The sequence below is a fragment of the Paramormyrops kingsleyae genome, chromosome 2 (assembly GCF_048594095.1).
Source record: "Paramormyrops kingsleyae isolate MSU_618 chromosome 2, PKINGS_0.4, whole genome shotgun sequence".
Taxonomy (NCBI): domain Eukaryota; kingdom Metazoa; phylum Chordata; class Actinopteri; order Osteoglossiformes; family Mormyridae; genus Paramormyrops; species Paramormyrops kingsleyae.
In genome coordinates this window covers 3,265,468-3,288,659 of record NC_132798.1, presented here as the reverse complement: position 1 = coordinate 3,288,659, position 23,192 = coordinate 3,265,468, and the positions used below count along the sequence as shown (strand labels likewise).

Genomic DNA, 23,192 nt, shown 5'->3' with positions numbered 1-23,192 from the left:
GTTGTCTGTCAGTGTTTTTTAATAACTGGAAGTAAATAAATTCCTATTTATTTTATTTTACAAACTTCACAGGATCATTAAATCTTATATTCTGTTCCGCAAAGGCAAGGTGAGATGCCCTACCTGAGTTAGGCTCCTCCCCACGGAGGTCTGCCTTGTCCCGATGCTCGGATCTTCAGCACCGTCTGTCCTTGGCTGAGTGCTTCAGTAGCTGAGTTCCAGCATCTCCGTGGCTCAGATGATTGAGCTCTCTGTCGTGTGTCTGTGACAGGGACTTCCTGCCCCGAGGCTCTGGCATCGTCACTCGTCGACCGCTGGTCCTGCAGCTTATCAACTGCCCCACAGGTGAGCTCAGCGTGGGCATGCAGTGGGTCCGTTCTGCCCCGTCTGCAAGGCACGCAGGCAGGCGATGAGCAGGCGGGGGATCGCCCATCTTCCCACCAAAATGCTATATCTCCCTGCAGCTTGCATGCCACAAGCTGGAGAAAAGGGGGCAGGGGAAAAGGGGGGCAGCTGGCCCACCCTGGGTCCCTCACCTGCCGTGTGATTATGCATCATTATGCATTAATGCAGGGCTCAGCTTTGCTTTTGTGATATTTATATTGCCGCCCCAGGGTCCTACAGCCCACTGGATATCGATCAGATGTGGCCTTTTAGTAGCTTGTATCCAGTGTTTGGCATTTCAGACCCAGAAGCTACAAATCCAGACCAGGATTTAGTGTCTACCAACCAGCTGAGGACTCTGTGACTATGACTGTTTATGCTCAACTGGTTGGTAGAAACATAATCCTGGTCTGGATTTTTAACTTCTGGAAATTCCCAACCCTGCCTGTATCTTAGCAAATATTAGCATTTTCTTTGGGGAGGAAGAATATGAAGTCAGATATTTCCAACACTAAGGAGAAATGGAAAATGAAGCCAGTTTTTGATGTTGCTTATTGTTTGGATAAGGGCTTGGTACAAAGTTTGGGAAGCCTGAGTATCAGTAAGAGCCAGCAGAGCCACAGCGGGGGGGGGGGGGGGGGATGCCTGACATGGGCTGTTTACAAGCCGCTGTGGATTCTCTGATGCTGCTGTGCTATTTTGCTTTTCCTTCACGGAGAGCCTTACCAGTGCTGCCATCTAGTGAAGCCTGTTATTCTTGAACTGCTTTACTAACATTAAATGGGAAATAACAGTGAAATTGTTGCTACTTTCTTCACTACAAAGCAGACAACCAGCAAAGACATTATGGTTTTTGTCTTTTTTTTGTGCAATATCCATGGAGTTTTCCAGTAAGCAGCAAAAAGAAATAGTGCATATTAATGGAGACCAGTGAAAGCATGATACAGTGGTGTCTGTGGTTCATGAACGCTGTGGTCTACAAACAGTTTGGTTCACGACCAAAAATTTTGTGGAAAAAATGCATTGGTTCGCGTACAGAATTTGGTTGACGAACAGATTCCTCGACCAGATTCTTTTTTTATACTAGTGTAGCACCAGCGGGGCACATGTCCCAGCATGTCCCAGCATGTCCCAGCATGACCCGTGTACATTTGTAAATAGAAGGACCAACACAGGCACCCAACGAGCACTGAACCCAAATACACAGACGGGAAACACAAGGTTGTCAGACGCCAAACTACAAGATGCACACACGGTGGAAGATTTACACACGCTAAATACACGTGAGGATCGGACCGGGCACACACAAGACACAGGCGAACACACGCGAGACAATAGGGAAATGCAGCCATTAACATTTACAACAACAACAATACAAGGGTTAAGGACTGTTAATAAAGAGCCTGATTTCCCCGGCAAGCAAGTGTCCATGTCTCTCCGCTCCCGCGATGCCTCGGTCCGCCCGTCGCCACACTATATTCTGTTTTTATTATAAAAATTAATTAACAAAAATTATTACTTGGTAGGCTTGTGAACGAATTAATCGAATTTCAGTGCTTTCTTATGGGAAAAATTGCCTTGGTTCGCGTACAAATTGGTTCACGACCACTTTCCTGGAACGGATTGAAACACAGTGAACCACAAGCACCACTGTACAAAAAATAATAATTTGACTTATTATGTTAAAATTCACACACCAAATGACCAATGTTAAAGCAGCCTGCGGTTGCTGATGTGTTTAAACAGCTGACTGATTATTCGGATCATTCATTCATTCATTTATTCATTGGGTACATATGAAAAGCAGCGTTCCGGCTTCCCGCTCTGTCATGGAAAGCCTCACACCCCTGCGATTCCGGCCGTTCATGCTTGTCTTTGCGCTTTCCCAGAATATGCCGAGTTCCTGCACTGCAAGGGGAAGAAGTTCACGGACTTCGATGAGGTGCGGCAGGAGATTGACGCGGAGACGGACCGTGTCACAGGCCAGAACAAAGGCATCTCCCCTGTGCCCATCAACCTGCGCGTCTACTCTCCTCATGGTATGGCCCAACCACTAGGGCGGCGTCAGACATCAACGGGATTCCCACCTGGATGTTCCTCTTCACCTTCCTTCTTCATCTGTCCCCTGTGTCTTTGTCTTCTCCTTTTCTTCTTTCCTCGATCTCTCTCCCCTGCTTCATCCTGACTCCTCACTCTCTCCTCACCCACCTTTTCGTCTTGCTGACTCTCCTAGTCCTGAACCTCACACTGGTCGACCTGCCAGGGATGACCAAAGTGGCAGTAGGTGACCAGCCGGCCGACATTGAGCACCAGATCCGGGACATGCTCATGCAGTTCGTCACCAAGGAGAATTGCCTGCTGTTGGCCGTGTCCCCGGCCAACTCTGACCTGGCCAACTCCGACGCGCTCAAGATAGCCAAAGAGGTCGACCCACAAGGTGTGCAGGTTCTCACACACTCTGACAGGTGTCTTTATGGCAACACCGGTCTGATGGAAAAACAAGTGAAAAGTAAACAGTATATATTTGCTTGCTGAGCCAAAGATTGCATGCATAATATAACACTGTGTGTGATGAAAGATGGAAGCAATGATTGTTTATTTAGTGGTGATACTTTAATGTTTATTCAGTGTTAATGTTTTTAACAGCAAATTCAAATATTGACATGGGGGAGCAAATTATGGGATACAGAATCAAATTAAATAATGTTTAGAATCTATAAAGACAATGCATTGTGTGTGCGCGTGTGCGTGTGTGTGTGTGTGTGTGTGTGTATGTGTGTGTGCGTGTGGGTAGGCCAAAGAACTATCGGCGTGATCACCAAGCTGGACCTGATGGATGAGGGCACGGATGCCAGGGACATCCTGGAGAACAAGCTGCTGCCGCTGAGGCGAGGTGAGTCCCAGCCCCTTCCCCCTGTCCGCTGGCACGACGTGGCAGAGGAGCCGTTATGTCAGAAAATATACACAACAGTTCATCACGGGATTGGCTGCAATAAGCATGAGTTTCCCTTGACAGATGCATAGTCAGCATGCAGATGTATGGCCAGTTTTTCTCGGTGCATGTGACTGTAGAGGGAGAAATTAACTGAGTTTCCTGCAACATGATGTATCCCCAACATGAAAGATATCAGAAATGCTGCCCTCTAGTGGCAAGATTGCTATGACCACATTGTGACTTAAAAACACTGTCTTGAAACGTACATCTGGAAAAAAAACAGTATTCTCTACTGGGATTCTGATATATTGCTGATCTCGGCACTAAAATTTATTTCTGGAAAACACTGTAAGAAAATATGCTGATGTGTGCTTTTCCTAATTGATTTACAATTGGGTTAGAGCCCAGAAAAATGTTGTCACTGGACGTCACTCCTTTCACTCCCCCTCACCCCCATTAAGACATATTAAGCTTGTTCTACTTGTGATTTAAGTGTGACTAAATGACCTTTTTTAAATGGAAATGGAGAAAAAAGGGATGAAGAGGAAAGCTGTGTGATGGGGGAAGGAACTTTTCTGGGGAGGTATAACGAACCTGCTTGGAATGAGCTGCTTGCCAGTTTGAAGGGCAGTTCTTCTTGCATGCTTCCCTCTCTCAAACGTCCAAAGCCTTCCTGCGCATTTTTACGCTGTTTTATGTCAGCTGCGGTTGGCCAGATGTTTTTAAAACACTTTGATTAGTTTCACACTTTGGACCCCCCACTATTTTTGTGTGGACTCGCCATTTTTAATTCTTTGTGTATCTATGTCGCCCCCTACAGGCTACATTGGGGTTGTGAACCGCAGCCAGAAGGACATCGATGGTAAGAAGGACATCGCGGCTGCCATGGCAGCAGAGAGGAAGTTCTTCCTCACGCATCCAAGTTACAGACACCTGGCAGAACGCATGGGGACCCCTTACTTACAGAAAGTCCTTAACCAGGTGGGTTCTGTGTTACAGAGTGTGGGGGAGGGAACACAGGCATCATATAAACTATTTACTCTGTTCCTAAGTGTAAGCTGAGTGTTTATGAACATGTTTAGGGGTCAGTTAAAGGGCTCTGTGATCATGACTCAGGACACAGGCAATGAACTGATATTCATGCAGAATCACTGGTACGGTTGCCTTGCTTTTCACATTACTCTCATAAACCACATTCAAATGCTTCTAACATTTCTAGATGTAATTCCCATCAGATGACACCAAACAGTGTTTTTTATTATTCTATATTTACTACGGGTTTCTTGTTTCAATTTGGAATCCATTCACCTTGACCTGCTGCAGACCAAATGGAGGCCAGCAGATTTTGATTAAGATTTACTGATGGGCTTAAGTACCGGTATGTTTCTCATGGTAGAAACACGCTTAGCTGAAGAGTTGCTCCATCCTTCTGGCACGAGATCTGGGTGAGGAAAAGTCATGCAAGCTGGGCTCCTTTATTGAAGACCAGAGAGGCCCATTCTGAGTGCATGTTTCTCTTCCCTTTGAAGCAATTAACCAATCACATCAGGGACACGTTGCCGGGGCTCCGTAACAAGCTGCAGAGCCAGCTGCTGTCCATTGAGAAGGAGGTGGAGGAGTACAAGAACTTCCGGCCAGACGACCCATCCCGCAAGACCAAGGCCCTGCTGCAGTGAGTGGATGTTCGGCCATCAGTCACACGGCTTCCTGGTGCCAGTGGAACAGTGATATGATAACGCACCAGTAACACGCACCAGTAACACGCACCAGTAACACGCACCAGGAACACGCACCAGGAACACGCACCAGGAACACGCACCAGGACAAACAGCTTTCACCAAGTTCCTCTTTTTACCCAGTCGTGGTGGGTTTTATTTCAATGTGCAGTCCCAAGCAGGAACGACTAACAGAGGCAGGCTGCCATCGTCATACTCGTACATGGTCTTCCGTTCGTCTCTGAGATTAGGCCTCTCCCTTCTCCCTCCACCCTAACCCTAACCCTAACCCTCTGACGCAGAATGGTGCAGCAGTTTGCGGTCGACTTCGAGAAGCGCATCGAAGGCTCCGGAGACCAGATCGACACCTACGAGTTGTCAGGGGGAGCCAGGATTAATCGCATCTTCCACGAGCGCTTCCCCTTCGAGCTGGTCAAGGTGCAGATCCTCCTTCTTCTCTTGCGTAGTACAAACCCACATGGACACAATGGGATCTATTCTGCCAGATTAAAAGGGTCTGTCTTAGCCCTTACATTCAGGGGATGTTTATCAGGCTTGCAGGGGTCCAGTGTTTTACATATGCTCTTTAGTGATTCTTTAGTCTTTCCATAGAAGATAGCTTTAATTTTAGCCATGTACCCCAAAAGTATAATGTGATATATATAATCCTCCCCAAGGAAGCCAAGTCAAGGGACAGTAAGTGGGTAGTTGGTTTGGTTTTTTTTTCCTGCAGCACAAAACTAAAACTTCAGTGTAATGAGTATGTTTGTGATTCTCATGCTGCAGCAGAGAACAGCCAGACAGTCGACTGGCCAGCCAGTAATCTGAGACGAACCATGACTGTGTTCACGATAAAATGGTTCCTGGCAATAACAAGGCTCTCTCCCAGTTTGAAAGGATGTTGCGGGGTGTGGGCCCATGCCACTCTCTTTAACTAGCTGTCCCAGGCGTGATAACACACAAACGGAGAGATTTCACTCAACTCGGGGACTGACAACTATGGCCATTTTGAAAAGTGAGATCTGATGGGCCCCTGGATTCCTGAGTGTGCAAACTCCCGTTTCGAAAATGGTGAAAACGGGGAGACTGGCCACGTGGCAGCTCCACCCTTCCCTTCCCTTGGATGTGGCCCTTTCCGAGAGGCTGAGAGCTCCCTCATCTGTGACCCGCCTGTGAGAGAGAGAGAGAGAGAGAGAGCGCAGGAGGCTTCTGCTATCGGTTAATGGCGGCGGAGAAGGTGACTCATGGCTGAGGATTGAGTCTCTCCCGGGGCTGTAACCAGAGGCTTTATGACAAAAACATGCTGTTCACTCCCTCTCTTTGGAAAAAAATGCACACACAGTGCGTACCCCCAGAAGCGAGCAGTGCGTCTGGTCTAAACTGAGTGTCTGGACAGACTTGGCAGAGTACTATACTTCCAGGTTTGCTCTGAGAGTCATTGCTGCTCCGAAAAGCTCCAAATCACGCTCCGACGGTCCCCTACACTGCTGGCATTGGTCTGTGGACAAGGGTTAATACTGGGATAGCTCTTTGCTGACATGAACATGCAGTGTTACGCCATGGACGTATCACGCAGCGTGGCACGCTGTGGAGACAACCCACATCCTGATTGGCTTGTGCGTTTAAACCGCTCATTATCCCCATTCCTCTTCCCCGTTTTAAGATGGAGTTCGACGAAAAGGAGCTACGCAAGGAGATCAGCTACGCCATCAAGAACATCCACGGAATCAGGCAAGTGGGTCCCATGGCCCAGCAGCCCCCATCTGCCTTCCCTGGTCACACTTAATCACCCAATAGGAACGCAGAGATGATGACGGAACAGCACATGTGCACATATAAATAAGGTGTACTGTTAAACCTGTCCCATGCTTATCCTTGTGTATGCGATTGGTCAGCCAGTGTGTCGTGAATTTTAGCGAGCACCTGGGGTGTACGTCTTCATTTTGATGCATATCCATTCTGCAGAACAGCTGCTTCTAGTTAAATCTGGGCCAAGTCTATGGGCTCCTGCATTACGACGGTAACCACATGATCTGTAGCCGATAAATATTCATGTTTTTTTTACGCCTGTGCCTCGTATTTCCATACCGCATAGTTTTCAGACACTCATCCTGACACCACCGAGAAGTAGAGAGCTCCCTAATCAAATAGTGCTGATTTAGAGTCAACACAGGAGTTTGTTTTTAAAAATGTCAGACATTTTTTTTATCATGCTGCCATAGATTCATTAAAAATTATGTGAGAATCTACAAGTATGGAAACTTCAACGTTATCTTATTCCTAAATTGTGTAATATTAAGGTAGCAAAGCTAATGGCCTGGTTAGCACCCAGATACTGCAGCGATTTCCAGAGGTTTCCAACCATGCTGCACCTGCAGGACATGCCAGGCTGTGCAGATGAATCACCTCTGTTGGTTGCTGTGGTCATTAGGATGCAGAACTGCAGCTCTTCCACTATCGCCTTGTGTGTCAGTAGTATCAAGATACCTTTTCAGTGCTGTTGATGTTAGGCTAATATTTGGACCTAATCCAGTGAGTCAGTGGGAGTACTAATGGAAAAAACAATGATTGTTACACAAGATTGTAAACATGCCACATGGCTTTGCTTAGCTAATCTTACGCTGGCGGGTGGTGCGTTTTATAGAGCCCGGTTCTGTTTTGTGGGGTCCTTTTCCGTTTGGCTGACTACATCAAACTATACACCCTAGAAATGACATCAAAAGGCAACGTATGTCATATGTGTTCTATGGGTCAGTTCAGCTGCAAGTCACAACTTCTGCATGCAGTGTTTCTAGTATTTATTTATTGGTATATTCATATTATTTCGTAAGTCATACTGGATAGCTGAGCATAATTCTTAAAAAAAATTATGAGATAAGCAGATTTTTCTCTGCACACCCTACTGCTGACCCTTCACTTAGCCATGTTGCTGGAAATTGGAGATAAACCACCTCTTCAGGGGTGAGGACCTTCATGAAATAAAATAACTATTTGTTGTCCATCCATCTTTTACACACACAAAGTAGAGATGTTTCAGTTAGCCGGAGGGAACCAGAGGAATCTTGCGTAACTTGAGGGAGAAAATACACCTACACACACACACACACGTAGGGTAAACATATCCTTATGGGGACCGCTCATTCATTTCAATGGGATAAATGCTAACGCTAACTATGACAACCTTAACCCTTACCCTGCCCTAACCATAACCATAGGTAACCTAACAAAATACAAGAGTTTTTGCATTTTTAGTTTTTTTCATAGCAGTCACCGATTTTTATAAATTGTGATTGTGGGGCCATATCATAATGAAATGTATACACGCCCACTTATACACACAAAGCAGTACTATGCCATCCTGACCTACTTACGTAAGTACATACCCCTGCATGTGTAGCATTTCTGTATCACTTTCACTTCGAACCAACCTTTCAGGGCACAGTGGCTGGGAGATTAAAGGCTAAACTGTTGATGCAGTAGTGTAGTATTAAAATAGGATCTGATAGACAATCTATATATCTGCTTCAACTACTGGAGATTCCTGAGTACTCTGTGAGTACTAGAGTATATACACAGTGCTGAAATTGACAGGCAACTTGACTGAGTCTTGGGCTTGATGCCAAGATTAAGAGGACTGGATGGATATGAGAGACGACCCGGCCATCCTGCAAAAAGACATCGCACTGACCCACAACTGCATCAAGCGCTGGGAAATTGAGCACAACAAAAAGCCTTGTTAAAACAAAGTGGTAAATGGTTTATGGCACTGAAAAGCAAATGACTAGAGTTTTTCCAGTGTAAAACGTGTCAGGCCTGTTTCTAATTTCAGTTATTGAAACGAGTCTATTTATACTCAAGGAAAATTACATAAGTCCAAGCTATAGCAAGGTAGTGCTGAAAGGGGGGAGAGGTTTCTGCTACTCATGGCCTGTGTGGTGCTCAAAGGGGGGAGAGGTTTCTGCTACTCAATGTCAGGGTCAGCCCTTGCTGTGGTCCTTCCGTGTCCCTTCCCTGTTTGACCAGCAGGTGTTGCTGGTCATCCCGTTCTTTGTGTTAGTCTTTGTTCTCCCCTGTTACCTGTCTAGCCACATTGAATCCCGCCACCTCCTGTTTTTGTATTTTGGTTTTGTTCCTTGTGCCCTTGCCTGTGTTTTTACCTGTTTAATTCCCTAGTGTTTCTGGGTATAAGTTTTTCTAGTTCCTGTGATTTGTATTTGGTTCAGTTCTATGTGCCCCTGCTTGTGTTTCTACCTGTCTGTTATTCCCCTAGTGTAGATGCTGTTTCCTTCTTTGTCAGTCTTAGTTTTCCCATCCCAGTTCCCTGAGTTAATTAGTTCCACCTGTTTCCTGTTCTTGTGCCTGCCCTTGTGTGTTTTCCTGATTGCTCGTTGTCCTGCACCTTCCCCAATTGGTTAATTGCTTGTCTCACTCCTGCTGCCTCGTTTCTCTGTTCAGTGTTCCTATTTAAGTTCCTGCCTGTGTTTAGTTCACTAGTGGTTCATTGTCTGTCTATGTCTATGATTGTCGTTGGTTTTGATATTTTCAGTGATCTGCGTGTATTCGGTTTTTGTTATTTAGTCTTGTTTAATCCCCTTTCTGTTTTTGACCCCTTGTGGTCTTTTTGGTTTAGTTGTGTTTATAGTGTTTTCAGTTTTGTTTAATAAACCCCGTTTTTGTGTTCCTGGAGCCGCCAGTGGGTCGTCCACCCTTTTTTGTGCCTGCACCATGCCACGCTCCCGTGCCCGAGCCGCCGGCATTCGTGACACTCAATGCCTGCGTGGTGTTCAAAGGGGGAGAGGTTTCTGCTACTCTGACCTGCGTGGATAAGGCCACGGGGGAAGGAGGCCATGGGCCCTGGCTCAGTCTCTTTGACATTTGTATATTTTCACTCTCACGGCCCAAACTCACCTGGCTGAATCGCCATCTCTAAATTGCTTTTAGTGTTTGGAATCGCCTCTATTCTATGTGGATGATGAATGGGTTAGACTGAATATGACAAGGTTCATATGGAACATTTCCAAACATAGTTAATGATGGCTTGTAGCTCAACAAGTAGAGCATTGTGCTAACAACACAAACGTCAAGGCTTCAGATCCTAGGGAACACACTGATATTGTAACCCTGCTCTCTACTGTAAATTGTTTTGGATAATAGTGTTAGGTGAATGTAATATAATTTAATTAGTACTGTCAAACGATTAAAATTTTTAATCAGATTAATCACAGGGTTGCTGTGGATTAATTTCAATTAATCACGATTAAATATCATTAATTTTTTATCTATATTAAACACATTTCATTTAGCATGAGCAAACAGACTCAAGAAAAAAGGGAATATATATGCACTTTATTGAACATCTTGAACACGAGTCGGATGCATTACATCTGCCACAGAAGTGCAATACCATGGACCCATATCAAAAATCAAGATTTTTTGCTTAGCTGGACAACTTGTCATATTTAAAGTACCTCAGTTTAAATGGTCTGTATTTTCATTCACTTACAATTAGCCCGAACTACCGTAAATCCGACAAATAATCCGACGAATCATGAAATCCAATTCTAGCCCGGTTAACTGCCATTGTTAGCAATATCAGTTAACACATTACGAGCGGTGCTTTACGTATAAAACTCCATAGCAACACGTCCACAGATAAATTGGACGGTATAGTGTGTGCGACCGATTTAATGAGCCACAAATGAGAAGTAGTGCTTAAACAGTATAAAACTACAACTTTCCCTTCTGTTGATAAAGGGCGCAGCCATCTCGGATTCTGAACTCGGGATCCTCTGTGCTACTCTGGGATATTTCTCGGGTCTCCGAGAAACGGGAGCGCGCATGTCGTCACTTCCGGCTTCAAAACTCGGAATCCGATTCAGAATACGAGTTCCTTGGGCAAATGGAACGCACCAAAACTGCCCGAAATGGGGTGACAAAGACATTTCAGGGATTTTGAGTCATTCTGCACTGCAGAAAAATTGAAATCAGATTAATCATGATGATGGATTAATCCACGTTAACCCATTAATTTTGACAGCCCTAAATTTAATACTTATTACTCAGGCAGTCCACTAAGCAGACATTAATGCAGGACTGTGTACTTTCTGTTCTGAGTCTTACTGATGGTCATTTTCTTCACCTCTGCTCTGTTTGATATCTCTGTGGCTCAGAACTGGGCTCTTCACCCCAGACATGGCTTTCGAGACCATCGTGAAGCGGCAGATCGGGAAGATCAAGGAGCCGTGCCAGAAGTGTGTGGACCTGGTCATCTCTGAGCTGGTCAACACCGTGAGGCAGTGCACCAAGAAGGTAAGGCCTACAATTTCACTGCATTTCCCACTGATCCCACTGTAGGGATCTGATGGCTGAATTACTGGTGACTGTGGACTGCAGCTAACATCAAGCTAATATCACTCTCATCTTTGCTTTATGAAGTTTTCTGAAGCCTTATGAAGGTTGTATATGACGAAGAATCAGGTAGCTGACTCCACAGACACTAGACAAAGTGTGTGCTCACCCCTGCTAAGCTTGTGCAGATGTGGTGAAGGGAAAAGTCTGGAAAGAATAGCAAATTTTTATAAATAGGTATCTTGCAATTGGCATTTCGGCAGCAAAATGAATAAGTAGTGTGAGAAACGATGGTGCTTATCACAGGTATACAGTCACTCATCGTGAGAAGCCCAGCTGTCAGCTGATGGCTGTGCACCGTTGGCGCTGATACTTGTTGTGACATGGTGTGTGGCACTAGGGTGTCCGTGTGGCTCACTGTGCCCATTGCTGGTCTGTCCCCTGGGCCACAGCTAGCCCAGTACCCCATGCTGAGGGAGGAGATGGAAAGGATCGTCACCCAACACATCCGCGACCGGGAGAGCCGCACCAAAAACCAGGTTAGTAACACCTTCACGCTCCGCCACCTTCCAGCTTAGCGATACTGAGCTTTCACCACCTGCGTGAGACAGCACTGGAGACCATAACTAGAGATTTTAACCAAAAGATCAAGCACAAAAACCACAGAAATCGGTAGGTGGAATGGTGCATTTCTTATTGTTATAGCAACCTGCTCATGCCACTCCTATTACAATATACAGCCACGGAAAAAATTAAGAGACCACAGCACAGTTTTTTGTTTCACTCATTTCTCAATTTATGGCTGTGCGTCTGTGAATAATATATTTTTTTTCTGCAAACTGCAGTCTGGTTCTTCCCTGTTTCTCATTAATGAAGGGCGTCTTCCTTGCTTTATGGTCTTCAGTCCTGCTTCTAGGAGCCTGATACAAACTATCCTAGCAGTGCACTTCACACCTGCACTTAATGTTCCCCGTTCCTTTTCAAGGTCACTTGATGTCATCCTTCGACTCATGAGAAACTGTCGGATAAGTTAACGGTCATCTCTGGCATTAGAATGTCGCTTCCGCCCTTTACCTGGCTGGTTTCTGGTCGTTCCCAGTGTCTCCTGCTTCACCTTATTCCTGTGTACTGCTGTCTTAGACATTTTTAACCTGAAAGCATCTTGCAGCTCAGCGCAGCCTCTGCCAGCAGAACCCCCAATTAAACCATGATTTAAAAATGCCGATTTGTTTAAAAATATAGAATGGTCACAGCTGTAATTATATCCATTTGGTACTAAATTTAATACATGCCTACAACTGAAAACCTATTGACTGTAACCACTAGAGTTTTGTCCTGTTGAATTTCAATCCTCAAGCTTATTTTACTTCCAGGTGATGCTGCTGATCGACATTGAACTGGCTTACGTGAACACAAATCATGAAGACTTCATTGGATTTGCCAAGTAAGATCCTACCTGTTTATTTACCCTCTTCTAATACACAGTAGGTTACTGCTGCTGAGGAAACTTCTCTTTGCAGTGCACAGCAAAGGAGTAACCAGATGAGCAAGAAGAAGGCTTCTGGCAATCAGGTACAGAGTCTATGGCACATCGCCCCCTACAGGGCTACCTCTAGACCTCCTCTCTTCTGATATTTCCCATCCTCGTTGCTTTGTATTGTTCTGTTGAGATACACTTGGGCTTCACTTCTGTTGTTTTGCTCTTTTCCTTTGCTGTATTTTTTTCTGTTTATTTGCTCTAATACCTGTTTTCCTTTGCTTTGCTACTATTACTATGGCAACACTACCAAAGGATGAAATTATGGTGAGTATGCAGGCCTTCTAAAGGCTGGCGTATCTGTACGTACGCACATGTTATACGTGCACACTAACATTACATAACTTACATTGTGTTGATTTTGAGGCTGCTGTACTGCACCGTATCTCCCACACACTCAGTTCATCACAGGAGAGACATGAGTGAAGCACAATATGTCATTAATGACAATAAATAAATTAGCGGGAGAACATTTTAAAACAAATTTGAGGAAGCTCTTCATTACACAGTGTGTAGTTAGAGTATGGAATAGTCTTCCTGCTAGTGTAGCGGAAGCTAAAACCCTGGGTTCCTTTAAATCAGAGCTAAATAAGATTTTAACAATTCTGAGCTATTAGTTAAGTTCTCCCCAAACGAGCTTGATGGGCCGAATGGCCTCCTCTCGTTTGTAAATTTCTTATGTTCTTATGTTCTTATGTTCTGTCACTGAAACAAGACTGAGTACAAAGGTGTATCACTATGGATGTTTAAAGCATTAAAGGTTTTCATCAGTGGTGAACTATGGAGCGTGTGATTTTATAAAAAGATTTTTTTTTCCATCGTAACCCCCACTCCAGTCGACATCTTTACCATCACAGCCTCCCACCCCCCCGATCCACTTTTGTGTCATGACCTAATGGCCTAAGAGGCGATGGCAGTCAAGAACCATTGATTCAAAATACAGTTATGGTATAAATTTATGCATATGCACACTTTCATTAAGAGCTACTTTATATGTAATCAGTGTCACATGGATTTTTTTATTTTATCCAAAAAACATTTTACTAAGAGACTTGCAGAAGTGGCATTGGCTGGTGGTAGAAAGGTGGCTCATTTGTCACCTCAGGTTTGAAGAAATCTATCTGTCCGTCTGTCTGTCTATCTGTCAATTTTCTGTTCATACATTCATTCATTCATTTTTGTGCTGCCTAGCAGCGGATCTGCATTTCATCATTTAGTTTTTTTTGGTTTTATTCCTTCGTAAACAGGAGGATGAAGATTCTCAGAAGTCATTTATGTTTGTGGACGATACAGTGTCCTGTACAGTTATCAGTGCAACATGTAGGTCACCAATCCACTGCCATAATCTCCCTGTTTTTCCACCTTTCCAATTATGTCCGAAAACCACTAGAGAGCTAAGTGAAGAGAAAGCCGTAAGGGTGAATGATTGCAGTGCTACCAGCAGCTTACAGTACGTGAAGGACTCCAGTGCTTTATTGATGCTGTAACAATGTGGCAGATCCAGCTAAAGGGCACATTGCACTTCAAATGTTGATGCAATGTTACCAAATTGCCCATAGGTGTGCTTGTGTCAGTGAGTGGTGTGTGAGTGTGTCCTCTAATGGGTTGGCTCCCCATCCTGGGTTGTTCCCTGCCTTGAGGCCGCAGCCTTCAGCATCCCTGAATATTACAGTACAAGCAGTTTCAGAAACTGGATGGATGGATGTTGCTGCAATCCTTCTGTGAAATAACACGTATAGCTGATGTCACTGGTGATGTTCAGGTCTTATTGATAGGACCAGGTCTTTGGTGAGGGAATCTCCTTCTGGTGGTATTATAGGCAATATCTTGGATGTGTACAACCTTGGCGGAGCCGAGCAGACAGGTTCCCTCACCAGAAGGCATCAATGGGGCTTCGTGTTTGTTTTCTGCTGAGTAAAAACAGGATCTCCTGTGATGTGTCTTTTCTCCATGCCCCACGCAGGTGATCAGGAAGGGCTGGCTGACCATCAACAACATCGGCATCATGAAAGGGGGGTCTAAAGAATACTGGTTTGTGCTGACCGCTGAGACCTTGTCGTGGTACAAGGATGATGAGGTGAGTCTGGAAAGTCTTTGTCCTTGTAGGAAAAAATGAAATCTTTACACATTTAAATAAAGCATTCATAATCCAATAGTAGCTTACCAAAGATCTAGTCTACCACTGCCCAGACATTAACCTGTCATTGCCTAGTCTGCTAACAACATCACACAGACTTAACTAATGCCATCTGTTACCTTTCATTTAAGCACCACTCACTTTTCACTAACTGACCGGGATTCAAGGGCGTAGGTTTGGTTTAAACATTGGTAGGGGCCAAATCAACCCTGAGCTCCACACACACCGTATTCCCACAGTATTGGAAGGGACATTTCCCTACATCAATACCCAAATCTACGCCTTTGCCAGGATTTTAGGTGGAATCAATTTTCCATTGTTCCAAATAGTTGCTTTTCCTGGTGTGGTTTTGACTTGAAATACCATCGACAGGAGTATGAGTTCCAAAGTCTCCTCTAGCACTGGGAGCAGAATTAGGGAATTTTGCAGTGCCCTATAAAAAGCCCAGGCCTCACTGGTCTCTCCATTTCTGCCCTCCAGTACCCAGTTAATGCAGTGGGCCATCCTTTTTATTTTGCTTACTGTGGTTTGAAGGGAGGTCCATAGATGTTTCATGACCTCTCAGTTTACAGAGTTCAGATGAGGGGGGGGGGGGGGAGTCGTAGAGGGGACAGAGGGCCAGCCTAAAGTAAGCCGGTTAATGCTGGCACCTAGCATGTGCCGAGCAGGAGCGGGCTCTGTCACGGCTGGCAGTCGAGGGTAATTCGAGAGCACGTCTGCTTCTCATAAACCGATCCGGGGGGGGGGGGGGGGTCTGGCGTGATGGGTCGGGTCTCTGGTAAACTGGCTGGGACTCTAATGGAGACCATGTGGTGTAGAGAAGGTCTATGAAGGCTCCTTTTTATCTGCTGACACACAAAGGCCTCGGCTGATTTCCACCACCGCTCTTGTACCCGCCGCTCTTCTGCTAAATGACTAACACACACACACACGTTTGTAATTATATCTTTGTGGGGACTTTCCATTTATTTCTATGGGGAAAACTCTAATCCCAACATGATGACCCTTCTCATCCCTGACCTTAACCATAAGTAACCAAACAAAATATGAGATTTTTGACATTTTTATTTTTTTGATTGCATTCAGAGAGAACCTAATACACACCCACACATGCACACACACACACCCACACCCACACACACGCACCCACACAAACTTAGCCCTGCCCCCCACCCCTAACCTCTGCATGTATTTATTTTAACATGAGCTAAGGATGGCGGTTTCCCTCAGAGCAAGGACCCAAAACTAACAGAGCCTGGCTCTGAGGAAAAATGGCCCATTGTTTTGTCATGGAAAGGCTGGAGGGGCCCATTGCAGTGACTCCAGTGTGGCTTGTGCAGTGGGCTGTATTTTTGTGGGGTTCCGCGGTTTGGAAGACGTCGGAGGTGGAAGTCCTGTCGAGATAGAGTATGTATGAAGCAAAAAATGTGACATTTGATGTGAAACAACATTCTCATTTTCCCTCTATTTTTAATTCATATAAAATGCTGCACTTTACGTATGTAGACATTGACTGGAGAGATTAGTGTCACTGTGGTGAGATACATGCCGTCCTCCTTTCATCTGCTCTGCTTGAACACCTGTCGCATTTGCCTAGTAATGCGGCACTAGAAAGTGTTTTGGCAAAGTCATGAAATCTCCCCGCTGCTTTCTCTGCCTCTATCAAGTCATCATATGCGTGGAAACGTACTCGGCCTGCCATTTAGTGTGTGTGGGGGGGGGGGGGGCAGGGGGGGTGTACACTCTCACCTTGTAGTGACGGCAAGTCCCTCTGAATGAGTCGGTCCACTAAGTAAGTATTAGTGATAACAGTGTGAGTTAGCCTGGCCACGAGGGAGGATGAGTGTGTGCGGTCGCCGTCGTTCTGTCTCTGGCTGCGCCCTTGCCCCTCTGATGTGGGTATCCAGCTACTGTGGCAGGCCAGAGACCCCCCCGTCCGCATCCAGACGCTAATAATGACCTTGAGTTAGCCAAACTTTGGCAAGGGACAGCGGGTGAGGTAGACTGCTGGGGGGGGGGGGGGGGGGGTCATCTGGTTTCCATTAGCAGACATACCAGGTCTTTAAACCCAGAAGCCCAATGCTCCCCGGGCTCGCTGGGAAAGGGAGTTCTGCTAGAATGAAGGGGGGGGCTCATGTGCAGTTTGAATGAAAACGGCCCCCGCTGAGCTAAGCCCAGGCACCTCGCCAGGACCGAGATCCGACCTCCCATCGTCTTCACAACCCATGTGTTAGTAACTCACGTTCATACAGGCCTGTACGAACAAAGACACGCACACACACACACACACACACACACGGCTGGATATGCACAGTACTGCCTGCTACATCACCGTGGTAATGTTAAGTATGCTAATGTGAATGATTGGTTGAGAACAGTAACATCAGAAACATGTGTATTATCAGGGTACAGCGTGTGAAGCATTTCCCAGCATTCCCAGCACCTTCCCGGCACGAGAGCGCTGTTGTGCAGTGAGACGCTCGCCGCGCGGCTGCTCTGTGGCGGACGCTGTCGGCCTTAACGAGGAGCCCGGATGCGGATCTTATTTCAGGCGCTGCGGAGAAGCATCAAAGCCACAGCTGCTGATCTGTTTATTTAGGGCTGGATTTGTGTTCTTTGGGTCTGGGCTTGTGCAGGATGTCGTATTTTAAAATGTGAGGCCTGTAAGAGAAAGCTGGTGAATAATGCGCACACAAAGCGTTTTTCCAGAATAAAAATGAGAAGGTGTTTGTATTGGGAGAAGGATAATGCAGCAACGCATTATTATGCAGCTTCAGATGCAGGTGAAAACAGATGCATGGTGTAGATGCTCTTAGTGTTTGTGGAAGCCCCCCCCCCCTACACACACACACACACATACTCATGAACTCTTCCAGACTGCATGTCTTGCCATGTGATTGCTGGCTGGAGTGCAGCAGCCTTCAGTGTTGATCTGGGACGTCCCCGAATCCCCATCCTGCCGGAAAGTCGCTTATATCAGGACCATAAATAACCTGAAGTTTGGCTGTCCTGACGTCCTTAAGTGTGTGTGTGTATCTGTATACTATGAACGTACCGCGTGTATAAATACTATGAGCAGAAGGAGTGTGGATCCCTGTGGCTCTCAGTAGAAAGATGTCAGCCAAGCCATTACTATGCTTGCGCTGTGTTTGAATGAGACTGACACCACTATGAAATTAGATCAAGTTCCGCCCACACCACCCTACAGACATGCGAGGCTTTATTGTGAGTATCAGATCTAACCCTCTGTATGTGTGAGTCTCACACTAATGATAATACATAAAAGCTATCATTTTTGTTCTGTTTTATAATATTCTGTGAAATTACCCGCTTTAAGTATATAAAATCCAAAGACAAAAATATGTGTCTTTATAAGACAAAAATAAACAGTAATTTAGAAGGCAGGGTGAAAATGGGAACATTTATTGCATTCTTGCTTACATTCCAGATCAGACAGATAAGAGAGCCGCAGACTCATGTACGCGTGACTCTGGCGGCCGGATTGAGAGGCTTGGCGGCCGGATTGAGAGGCTGGGCGGCCGGATTGAGAGGCTTGGCGGCCGGATTGAGAGGCTGGGCGGCCGGACTGAGAGGCTGGGCGGCCGGATTGAGAGGCTTGGCGGCCGGACTGAGAGGCTGGGCGGCCGGACTGAGAGGCTTGGCGGCCGGACTGAGAGGCTGGGCGGCCGGATTGAGAGGCTTGGCGGCCGGACTGAGAGGCTGGGCGGCCGGACTGAGAGGCTGGGCGGCCGGACTGAGAGGCTGGGCGGCCGGATTGAGCGGCTTGGCGGCCGGATTGAGAGGCTGGGCGGCCGGATTGAGAGACTGGGCGGCGTGCTCCCCCACACAGCCTAACCAATGTGCAGACTACTGTACAACCGCTACTTCCTGAACAGGTAGTCTGAACACTGGGTAGGCGGGGCGGGCCGCGGGCTCCAGGCTGTAGCTGTAGGGTCCGGGGTCCGGGAAGATGCATCGAAGCGCACGCACCGCGATGACGTCTGCGTACCACATGCTGCAAATGTTTTACAACCCAGATTCCGCGGAACGACCTGTTTAACAGAATCAATTATCATGGAAAAGGTTAGTTGCTGCTCTGCACTGCTACGCAAACCTTCTGCCCCTCTGAGGAGTGAAGGCCCAAGCATCAGTGACGGGTCACGGGTGCCGCCGTCCGCATTCCTGTGTCTCATCTGGCAGAGTAACACAGACAGGGTGTGAAACACACAGCCCAGTCCATCTCTGAGTTTCATCAAAAATGTGTTTGATACACTATAGAAAAAAAACTGCTTTTTCAATATGGATACCAAACAAATGTTTACTTAGTTTTATTGGGTGCATCATTCATTCATTTGGCTCAGCAAAGGACACACCACATAAAGACCACCCCAGTGGGGATATACCTGCCTGCCTGTGAATCATTTGGCTTTTTTAAATGAAGTCAATCCCCAGATTCACCAAGATCCTGAAGTTAGGGAAAGCATTAAAGCGAGTTGCCAAGAGCGTTTTGTCTTCTGCTATTATTTTTTTTAAATGACCAGGATTAGTCATTGTCATGATGCTCAGTGTGTTTTCCATTCCTTAAATTATTAGTGATTAGAAGAGTATTAACCTGGATCTGAATGGATATCGCTCAGATGCGTAGTCACTATTACCTGACTAGAATATATGATCAAACCAAAGAGAGAGCTACATGCCCACTAGAAACAAAACAAGAAGAAAACCCATAGTAGCCCTAATAGTCCGAGTCTATGAATTAGCAGACTGCATGAGTACAGCTTTACCTTTTGCCATCCTGGTGCTGGGAGGCTCATATAGTGACAGTGGGTTTGCTGGATGGACTGGCGGGCAAATTCCCTGGTGAAAGGACGCAGAGGTCTGGGACCGCGTTCGGTCCCACGTCACCTAGTGAAAACGCCGAGTCCCCACCCACCTTCTGAAAGAGAAGAAGCAGAGTAGGACACAGAACAGGAAAGCGTACCTTAGGGCCAGTCCGACTGAGCTGACAGGGCTGTCTGCCTTCTCCGTGGTCCTCTTCTTCTGCCTCTCAGCTGTGGTCTTCTCCCACCTCTCCTGGTGCTTTGGGCTGTGAGTCTGCAGCGGTGCCTCCACTTTATTTCCTCATGAAGGTCCACACACAATGGAAGTGGTGCGGACATATGGAGATGCTTTGTCTTTCCCAGTTAACTACCCCCTCTGTCCCCTGGTCCCAGATCACTAACCTACAGAAAGTTCTTCTTGACAAGCCTTAAAAAGAAATAAATGAACAGTTAAATACGTATCCTTTGTGGCGCTTTTCAGGATATGTCAAGTCAAAACAATGTAGAGAGAAACTTCCTACAGCATCATGAAAAGTGCACATGAGCTCAAGGACGGGAGGAAGCAGCCTGCATCCCATCCCAGCGGCAGAGAGCAGACTTGCCGGATTGACGTGGCATAGCTTTGTTAACTAACTTTCCCCACTGAGAGAGGGAAAAGAGAGAGAGGGGAAGAGAAGAGGTGGAGCTTTGGACCTCTTTTTTTCCTTATTCGTCTGGATTTTAGTTTTTTTTTTTTTTGGTTGCTTTTTGGTGGCAGCAGGAAGTAGAAGGTCAGAGGTCAACGGGAAGTGATATGTTTTAAGTCGCCTCATATAGATGATGGAAAGGGGGTGGGGACAGTGAGGGGTGACTGAAGAACAGCAGGGGAGGGAGAATGAGGTTGATTTGTGAATGTTTATAGTGTTAGGGATCATGAGTGTGTGCATGTGTGTTCATGATGCTGTTTGGGGGAGTCTGGGGGGGGGGGGGGTACTGCCTTTCCAAGCCTCCTGACTTTGTAGCCAGCACAAGAATGTGCATTTTTTGGCATGAAAGTAGAGCTGTAGTAACTCCAGATGTGCATCTCCTGCTTCTCAGTCCTATGTTTTTTCTTCTAAAGCTGATTTCCTTTCCCTGTCCGGCAGCAGAATGAATAAAGAGGCCCTTATCCATGCTGAGAAGCCCCCCCACCCCCCACCCCCCCCAGCAAAGGGATTCAGGCAGAGGGAGGGGGTATTGGGAATTGGGTTTAGTTCTTCAAAATCAGGACCAAAGTTCACTTCCCTTGTAGATCTTTTTTTCCCAGTGAAGGTGCTGGCAGTGAGTCTATTCAGCCTGGTGCTGCTGGTGGGGGTGGCCGCCAGACCATTCTGTCGCCCATTGGCCTCTGCTCTCTGGTCTGCTCTCGATCTGCTGAATATGCTCACTTCCTGTATGCCATGACTCTTCAGACGTCCCGCACCTACCTTGGCGTCTGCCTTCCTCTTGAGAGGGACGTAGCAGCGCAGGTCAGCAGCCTTTCGAACCGTCGCAGCACGACATGGTGACTCTCCAGACGGGGAGCGGCGCCGTGTTTGTTTTAGCTACGGTTACTGTGCTCCCGCGTAGCTGGAAATCAAAGCGGAGCTGCTGCGGTCTGCTGGGAGCCGGGTCAGCGGCGCTTAAGGTATGCAGCCATGAGAGGGGGGAGAAGGGAGCCAGCAGCAGTGGGGGCTGCTTTTTAGGGAGACACCAAGCTTTTTCCACAGTACGACTGAGCTGCCTGACTTTAAACTCACCCAGAACTTGCTTTGAGCCAACAACCACATTGGAAACAAGGAACCAATGAAATCCTACCATTTTTACAATGAAATGCATTTCTGTACTTAGCTTGCCTGTATATGGACAGAAAATGTAATATGCTTAATATATCAGCTATAATTTTTACGAGTTATAATGGCTATGTTTAATGGTCAGTCACAGTAGTTTAACTTTCACATACATATGGTTAAGTAGTCAAGGTCGATGTCCTCCAATGTAATGATGAGTATGTATGTCCATTTGTATTCCGTAACCAATTCCTATGCGGTTTGAGCTTTGAGCCACAAGCATGGCAGGGTATAACCCTGGAGGGGCACAGACACGGGCACAAAGAGACAGAAATTCACATTGGAGGAATATGCCAACTCACTCGGCCGCCAGCCCACTCAAAATCCCGCCCGTGATACCAGAAAGCCATGTGATATACCCAAACATTTATAATCACCAGTTACATCACCTATTGTCACTCTATGGTAATAGCTGATGAAAAATACTATGTACCCACTATATAGAAAAATAGATAAATATTTTAAAAACTGCTGAAAAATCTTTGAAGACAGTGACCTATATCTATGCAGTAAGTGGTGGGAGATTAAAGTTAAAGTTCTATTAAACCAATACCATCCATTCATCTAGCCACTGCTTATCAGAGTCACGCTACAGAGCAATAAAAGTAAAAGCTGTTAAACAAACAAATAAATGACACTCTATGGTACTTGTTAGGGAGAGAGGTTTCTTTCTAACCTGAAGTGAAAGCGGGCTATTTCACAAGAAGACATTTTTTTTTGGCTTTGGTGACAATTATGAATTAGCATAAAAGCAGGTGAGCTTAACTTTTAATTGCAGAATAGATTTTAATTATGCAATAGAATAATTATTTGTAAACATACTATTTCGGGTTTTCACCAGCCATGTCAAATTTTGTGTTAAATAAATTTAAATTTAATAAAAAATAGATCTACATCATGTCCACTGATTGGCCACACCATTGGAGACATCTAGCTAGTATCTGTTAGGACACTTTTGTCTCCAGAATCACTTGTTTACAGTTTGTACATTCAAGGATGCTTTTATGCACGACACTGTAGACCGTGTAGAGCTGAGCTGTTATTTTCGCATTTGTGTCCTTCCTGTTAGCTTTAACAAGTCTGGCCATTCTCCTCAGACCTCTCTCATTAACAAGGTGTTCACGCTCATAGAAATGCCATTGTTTGGATGGTTTTTTGATTCATCACACATTCTCTGTAAACTCTAGTCACTGCACTCTGTGAAAATTACTGGGAGGGGGGCTGTTTCTGAGATGCATCACCACCGTGAACCACCGTGTTTGGCAGCAATACTCGTGCCACCTTTAAAATCGATTAGATCACACATTTTAGCTGTTCTGATGCACCTTTGCAGACTGTGTGCAGGCTGTATGTGTTCAGTCGCACCCACGTGACTTGGGGGAGCAGGTTACGTGTGTTAATGAGCTGGTGTACTTAGTAACTGAAGGTATATGCACCCAGCAAGACCAAGACCCTATGCACCCAGCAAG

The 23,192-nt window shown here is 45.9% G+C and overlaps 1 protein-coding gene and 1 long non-coding RNA gene across 5 annotated transcripts in view; one reads left to right on the top strand and one right to left on the bottom strand.

Moving 5' to 3' along the window:
* dnm1b (dynamin 1b) overlaps positions 1-23,192 on the top strand; it is a 49,765-nt gene that overhangs the window by 11,226 nt on the left and 15,347 nt on the right. For 3 of the 4 annotated variants that reach the window (XM_023809556.2, XM_023809552.2, XM_023809551.2), the window contains exons 2-15: positions 272-345; positions 2,274-2,423; positions 2,618-2,821; positions 3,179-3,277; positions 4,140-4,300; positions 4,849-4,991; positions 5,337-5,472; positions 6,698-6,765; positions 11,205-11,343; positions 11,835-11,921; positions 12,756-12,826; positions 12,903-12,954; positions 13,175-13,186; positions 14,883-14,996. In XM_023809556.2, coding sequence (XP_023665324.1) covers positions 272-345; positions 2,274-2,423; positions 2,618-2,821; positions 3,179-3,277; positions 4,140-4,300; positions 4,849-4,991; positions 5,337-5,472; positions 6,698-6,765; positions 11,205-11,343; positions 11,835-11,921; positions 12,756-12,826; positions 12,903-12,954; positions 13,175-13,186; positions 14,883-14,996 — 1,510 coding nt within the window. The remainder of the gene's footprint in view (positions 1-271; positions 346-2,273; positions 2,424-2,617; positions 2,822-3,178; positions 3,278-4,139; positions 4,301-4,848; positions 4,992-5,336; positions 5,473-6,697; positions 6,766-11,204; positions 11,344-11,834; positions 11,922-12,755; positions 12,827-12,902; positions 12,955-13,174; positions 13,187-14,882; positions 14,997-23,192) is intronic. The other variant, XM_023809554.2, reaches the window with a different exon arrangement.
* Positions 18,464-20,474, bottom strand: LOC140581314 (uncharacterized). Its single transcript, XR_011984380.1, has 2 exons — positions 20,398-20,474; positions 18,464-20,303 (listed from the first exon to the last, which is right to left on the bottom strand). It is a non-coding gene; the product is annotated as an uncharacterized lncRNA (long non-coding RNA).